This window comes from Cuculus canorus, chromosome 6, assembly GCF_017976375.1.
Source record: "Cuculus canorus isolate bCucCan1 chromosome 6, bCucCan1.pri, whole genome shotgun sequence".
Lineage (NCBI taxonomy): Eukaryota > Metazoa > Chordata > Aves > Cuculiformes > Cuculidae > Cuculus > Cuculus canorus.
Window position 1 is genome coordinate 26,934,468 of NC_071406.1, and position 7,066 is coordinate 26,941,533.

Genomic DNA, 7,066 nt, shown 5'->3' on the forward strand with positions numbered 1-7,066 from the left:
TGTTTTCTGACCTAGAGCATCCTGCTTCGTGGGCGCTGGTGTCTGCAAGAAGCTGTTCCATAAGAGCATCCTGCAGCTGTGTCCTCTGACTCCTTTCCTCCTCGAGCTGTTGTCTTAAGTCTGTCACCTGCCCCTACTGCTGTATGCCGACAATGACCATAAAAAGGAATACTGGTAACCAGAGTACCCCACCAAAAACTAACAAAAATAATAATTCCTTATCGCAGCACAATTTCTTTAATACTACAGGGATCTTCCTTCCCGTTTAACTTTTTTTCTTTCAACAGATAAAGGCCACCCTTATACTTAACAGCAAGGGCTGTGTCTGTCCTCTTACTCAGAAAAGATGCATCAGTCACTCGCTAAAGGGTAAACGTCAGCCCTAGTCTTTTGGTCTTCCAATGACAGTTAGATAAACCATCATTAAATCAATACCTCCTGGTCCATGGCAGACCTGTAGAGTAGAGGGTGCTCTCATCCACGCGATAAAAGTGTCCTGAGATGTTTTACTGGCAAAACACAACCAGGCTCATTACTGTCTTTTTCTTAAATAAATTTTATTCCAACAGATGCATTTGAATTCACCATCAATAAATAAATATCTAAGATACACAAACAAAAAATAAGCACTTAACATAGTTTACGCTTATCAGGCAGACAGAGACATTTGCCTGCCTCAGATGTAGGAGGACATGCCCTTTTCTCCTGCTTCAATGGGAGGAAGAAAGGATGTTCCAGTGCTTCTTCCAGAGTAATGCGTGTGGCTGGGTCATACTCCAGCATCTTCCCAATCAGATCAAAAAGGTTCTCGTGGTCAGAATCGTGGCACGTCATGTATTCCTTCACGAAGAAAACAACAAAACACGGGCTTCCAATCTTAGAATTGCACTTGGAGCTCCTCTGCCCAGAAGCATCTTCCCCCTGCTATCTTACCTTCAGGGGTTTACAGCACCCTGAGACATATTGCCCAGATGCACTGCGTTCATCCCAGGCCAGACGGCCTTTACGGAAATACTTCTTCTTCCTTGAAGACACAACTCTCTTTATCATGTGATCCGGCAAAGGGCCCAGTAATCGCTCCATCATTGCCAGGTGCTCTATGTCGTCATCGGGCTGCAGGGAAGTCAAGAGAGACGTTTTTCGTTCCTTGTTCAGAGGAAGTTATCAAGAAGCACACACCAGCCTGACTTCATGTTTGACTGTACCCTGCAAACAATAACCTGAAACTGATCGACGAAAAAATGAGAGGCTCGAGTTCTCTGTTTCCTGAAAGAATTTATAAGCTACTGGATTTCATTCCCCTTGATCTTGCCTTGGTGTTTTTTCTTCCTCTCTTCTTCAAGTTCCGTTTCAGCAATACTGTCAAGAGGACAGGATTCAATCCTTTGAGTAGTATTTGCTGATGGTGATAGATGAAGCCACATCTGGTATTAAGGTGCCTTGTAAATTCCAAAAGTTAACAGGGCGACCCTTCATTTCAAGACGCTGCCAAAATGTCTGCTGAAAGTAACTTGTCAAAATCTGCTGCTGAGAACGTTCCTTGTGGCCTACATCTTCCGTTCTCATCAACTTGGCACCACAGAGAAATGCAGCTTACTTTCTCGCACAGACCATTGCCTTTAGTCCCCACCTCTCCGTGGCTTATGTTCATCAAGTTGGGAAGCGCTATGCATGCTGCATGCTTTTGAGGGACAGAGTTGCCTACCTCAAATACTAAGACTCCACGGTAGTATTCCAGGAGAATACATCCTATGCTCCACACATCGCATGGATGTGACCATCCGAGCTCTGTGAAAAGATTCAGGTTGTTAATGTTTACAGCAGACTACAAACAGCTCAATAGCTCAAGCAAGACACCAAGCACTTCTCTAGCTCCATTCAACAGCACACAAAAACACATACGTGAAAGATCAGTCAAACAAACAGACTCCTACTGACCTAGGACCACCTCGGGAGCTCTGTAAGCTCTGGCGGTCACTGAAGGCTTATGATATTTGTGATCATAAGTGGCGCACCCAAAATCCACAACTTTGATATCCGGGTTTCTCAGCCTGCGTTCCTTACGTCTCTGAAACGAAAGGTGATGGGATGCAAGTGACCAAATAAACGCAGAGGATGGCTGAGGGGGAGGAAGGTGGGGAGGAGGATGGCAACTAACCAGTTTGGGGTTGTACTCTTCTACATAGTCAGAGTTCACATAGACAATATTGTCTGTCTTCAGATCTGTATGTGTCAACTTCTTCATGTGCAAAACTGCAAGAGAACTCATACAGTTAGCGGGATCTGCAAAGAAACTTTAACAAATAAAGCAAAGAGGAAACACACTTACAGTTGACAGAGGTGCAGATCTGATAAGCCATGTGTCTGATGTCGTCCAGGCTAAATGGCGAGAAGTCGTTGTTGCTCATAAAGTCAAAGGTGCTGAGCCCCAGGAGCTCAAAAACAATGCAGACGTGTCCATGGTACTCAAACCATCCCAACATCTGAACGCAGTGACTGCAAAAGCAGGAAAACACATGCATTGCAACAGCAAGTTGTGCAGCGCTCACACGCACACTGTGTGCACTAGAAGAACACTAGAAGAAGTCTTCGAGCCAAAACACATCACGGTTGGCTTTGTGTGCTTACTAGGCATTGCTGGGGTCTGATGCTTTTAAATCTTCCAGCACTTGTATTTCCTCACGAGCCGCGTCGGAGGACCAATCCAAATCCTTTGCTATTTTCACTGCAACATGTCTGCCTCCACTAAAAAGAAAGGTTTTAACAGAGATCAGAACAGTTGAGAATTTTCAAGTCAGACTGCTGGGTCATTATCACCCCATCTGCCTTGTTCCTAACACTGGAAACCCTCTGGGAAAAGGTCAGACTGACTTCATATAACCCAGAGTCATCTGTGCGCAAACACAACTAAAACTTCATCTTTACATTTTGAAAACACACTCGATCCTTTCAATATCAGTATTATTCTTCAAGCCCCTTTTACCTCCCCTTTGTTTCTATGGATGCTGGGCTAATACTGGAGAAACTTCCCCACTTCACAGCCTAAGACGACCGTTAATCTAAAATGGCAAGCCGCCTTCAGCCCTCCGCGTAGTAAAGATGTCACTGAAGTGTCAAATGCCTTCTGCCGGGACTGGAAAGACAATCTCCTTCCATACTGTTTTGCACACAGCAGAAGTGCCGTCAAACACAAAATATGTCCTTGATTTATAGTGCACGCTCGGCTAGAACCCAAACGGGGCTGCGTCCTCACAGATGATGCTTTAAGGGAAGCTACACGATGTCAGACGTTGCTCATTATCCAGAGCTGGGGTGGCACAGGCCCCAAGACTACCCAGTGTGCGGCTGCATGGACCAACGTACACTTCTGTTTGGCAACTGCGGTCACCTTAGGGAAATACAGAGAGCAGCACACGAGGAAGCAAAGAGAAAGCTTGATAGGACCAGAAAGCACTCCCTGAACCTCACACTGAGAGTCTCAGTAAGAAAAATAACAGGAGCTGAATTAAAAGACTTACGCTTCGTGATCCATGCATTCCACTACTCTTGCGTAATGACCGTCATCCAACACAGCAACAACCTCGTCTATAAAGAAAAGAACTTTTAGTCACCAAAGTGGTGAAGCTACTCAGTTATTAAATTGCCTAGCAAATAATCAACAATAAACAGAGATAAAGCAAACAAGCAGAAGGACTACGTACTATCACTGAAGGTTGTTCTAGGCTGTGCTCTAAATAGTAAATATCTGGTCTTAGAGATGTTACAGGACAATTGTCTTCAAAGTACATTTACAGGGATCCCATCCCAGTAGGTTCATTGACTTTGTTGAATACTTTTTTTTTTTTGGGGGGGGGGGGTGGGGGTAAGGGAAAAAGCCTCAAGGCATACACTTAATAATATTTATAATAGATTATTAAAGAAACCAGTCCCACTCCCAAGCAAAAAGTCAAGAGAGAAAAAAAAGAGAGAACCCCCTCGCATCTTACGCTAAAAGAACTTATTCTGTGTGAAAAGATAAAAAAACGTTGAAAAATATTCTATACATCTTGCATTGAGCACGTCTCCTCTCTGACACATCAGGTGACCCGCCTCCTCATCCTCTACACAGCTGGCTGTTCTCCTTCGACGACTCGCCTGGAACGGCACCAAGATTGTCCAGACAATCAACAAACACGAGTGAATTCAGCTCAGAGTACAAATCGCCTTCATCAGGGAGGTAGTCGGGCACTCACATACACGCCAGGCCACAAACAGTTGGCAGGAGCAATTTCCAATTCAGCCTACGGGAACTTACGGGGCGCATCGTTTATGTTACAGGGCAAAAAGGTGACAAGGAAGAGATTTTGGGATGAGATACAGGGGCAAGGCAACAGAAAACTACAAGGCAATTGTTTTCCTTTGACAAGATTGGTTCCCTGAATTTTGCTTCAGGATTTCAGTGCCCATATTCTTGTTTCAAGCAAAAGGATTTAACAGTTCTCTTCTATACATCAAGGGTGTCTTTCAGGTGTGTCTTCAAGAGACAGAGGACAGAATGTTCTTCTGTATTTCCATATACAATTGCCTTTTGGCCACATCAAAATACTCCTCTGAAGTAACTGAGATTACATCGCCACCCTGCATTTTTGATAAGAATTGTCTGGCACATGGCACACAGCTTACACGTGAACTTTAGGCCGTCACAGCTGAAGATCTTCCATTATAAATCCTATCTGCAGCTTTCTAAAGAGCTAAATGGATAATAAAGATCAGAACAACTGCCCCTCTAGCGGGCAGATGTCATACATATCTGACTCTACAGATTTTTCAGTCATACTTAGAACATCTTACTAAACGCGTTTTTACAAAAGTAAAAGTCAGATGTCATCTCCTTGTTGTTTCCACGATCCTGAGTCAAAAGCAAGTTTAAAAAACCTGGGCTTGCAGTTTTGAGTAGCGCCAAAATAAATGCCTGTCCTCAGAGAAATTCTGAAGGCACGAGAGAGATGCCTCTATTTCAGGCACTCCGGTGGATGGTTCTCGTTCACTAATCTGGTCAAATACATCCCAGGAACAAAACAGCAAGACTGTCCTGTGTACTATCACAAGTGTGCCTGCAAACTATACATTTTCACTCAAGAAAATCAAATCCCAGCAAAAAGAATAGGCCACTAATATCAGCAAAAGGAATAAACTACTGCAGATATTCAGAGGGACTGGAACGTGCCTGCAGCTCCCTTTTGTGACTGCTCGTTCTGCTTTGATCCAGTTTGCAGCGCTTGCTCTCCTGTGCACCGCTTGCTGATCTCTCTCTCTTTTGAGGCCTCTTGCCTCTTGCAAGACGTGGTTTCTTCTGTTGGGTCTCTGGTGCACCGCTTGCTAATCTCTCTCTCTTTTGAGGCCTCTTGCCTCTTGCAAGACGTGGTTTCTTCTGTTGGGTCTCTGGTGCACCGCTTGCTGATCTCTTTGCCTTTTTTGCCCTCTTGCATTTTTCAAGATCCATTTTACAGCGCTTGCTCTCCTGTGGACCACTTGGTGATCCCCTCTTTCTCTTTTCCGCCCTGTTGCATCTTCCAAGATCCGGACTTTCTTTTTGATCCATGTCAGGATAATTAGTTTGCTTGGAATACCGCGTCTGTAACCAAGATATTCACTCTTTGAATTGCATCTCACGGACAAAAAACACATTCACAAAGCCATCACCCATCAAATGAAGGCTAAAAGGAACACTGTCCTTTCGTAGAATCCGCAAAACATAGAAAGCTTTGAGTTGGAAGGGACCTCAAAGCCCATCCAGTTCCAAACCCCCTGCCACGGGCAGGGACACCTCCCACCAGACCAGGCTGCCCAAGGCCCCATCCAGCCTGGCGTTGAACACCTCCAGGGATGGGGCAGACACAGCTTCCCTGGGCAACCTGGGCCAGAACCTCACCACCCTCAAAGGGAGGAATTTCTCCCTAATATCCCGTAGAGGGGCAGAATCCCCTCCCTGGACTTGCTGGACACGCTGCTTTTGATGCAGCCCAGGACACGGTTGGCCTTCTGGGCTGCGAGCATACATTGCCCACTCCTGTCGAGCTTCTCGTCAATCAGCACCCCCAAGTCCTTCTCCGCAGGGCTGCTCTCAATCACATCATCCCCAGCCTGCAGTGAAACAGCAGATTGTCCTGACCCCGCTGTAGGACCTTGCCCTTGGCCTTGTTGAGCCTCACGAGGTTCACATAGTCCCACTTCTCCAGCCTCTCCGGGTCCCCCGGGATGACTTGCCATCCTTCTGGTGTAACAACTGCAGCGCTCAGCTTGGTGTCATCTGCAGATTTGCTGAGGGTGCCCTCGATCGCACTGTCTCTTTCACTGACGAAGATATTAAACAGCAGGAGTCCCAGGACGGACCCCTCGGATCTCCATCCGGACGGCAAGCCCTGGACCAAAACTTACTGGGTGCGACCATCCGACCAATTCCTTACCCCCTGAACAGTCCACCCATCAAACCCATCTCTCTCCAGTTTAGAGAGAAGGATGTTGGGGGGGGATGTTGGGATTTGGGGGACGCTGGCGTCCCCTCGGGCAGGAGAGCACGTTACCTGTCTTCAGCAATGATCTCTGACGCACTCGAGGAGCGTCCTGGATGGCGCCCAGCTCGCCGTGCTACACAGCGTGCCCGTAGCGCAAGCCAAGCCCCGGGTTCCCCCCGTCGCCTCGCTCTCTCCTTCTCCCCAAAAAGCTCCCGACCTGACCCGTCGGTGGCTGCTCTTCAGAGACAGCTCTTCACACTCTTCCTTCCCCTCGGAGCTTTTTCCCAGCGGTTCAGAAGCCCCCGGAGCAGCCGTGCACCGCCTGTCCCGCTCGGAGACAGCCTCCTGCCCGCCGCCCGCCCGCAGCTCTGCCGCTGCCGCTGCCGCTGCTCCGCACCGCGGGGACACGGGATGGGCCCGCGGCGGCGTCACAAAGGGACGATGCCGCACACGCCTTTGTTTGCTTTTAACCCTCACCTCGCCGTTGGGAGCCCACGTACCAGTGCAGAAGAACGCTGCGCTGTCATACGGGCTCCGAGATTTCTTGCTTTGTTAAGTGAACGATACGCATT

General features: G+C 47.4%; 1 protein-coding gene across 1 annotated transcript; it reads right to left on the reverse strand.

The window, feature by feature from the left end:
* Positions 1–630: 630 nt before the first annotated feature.
* LOC128852488 (dual specificity protein kinase CLK1-like) lies at positions 631–6,181 on the reverse strand. Its single transcript, XM_054069843.1, has 9 exons — positions 4,044–6,181; positions 3,519–3,585; positions 2,629–2,745; positions 2,330–2,496; positions 2,159–2,253; positions 1,939–2,068; positions 1,706–1,788; positions 934–1,113; positions 631–840 (listed from the first exon to the last, which is right to left on the reverse strand). The coding sequence occupies exons 1-9, from the start codon at positions 4,075–4,077 to the stop codon at positions 631–633; spliced, it is 1,083 nt and encodes a 360-aa protein (XP_053925818.1). The 5' UTR covers positions 4,078–6,181.
* Between the last annotated feature and the right edge of the window lie 885 nt (positions 6,182–7,066).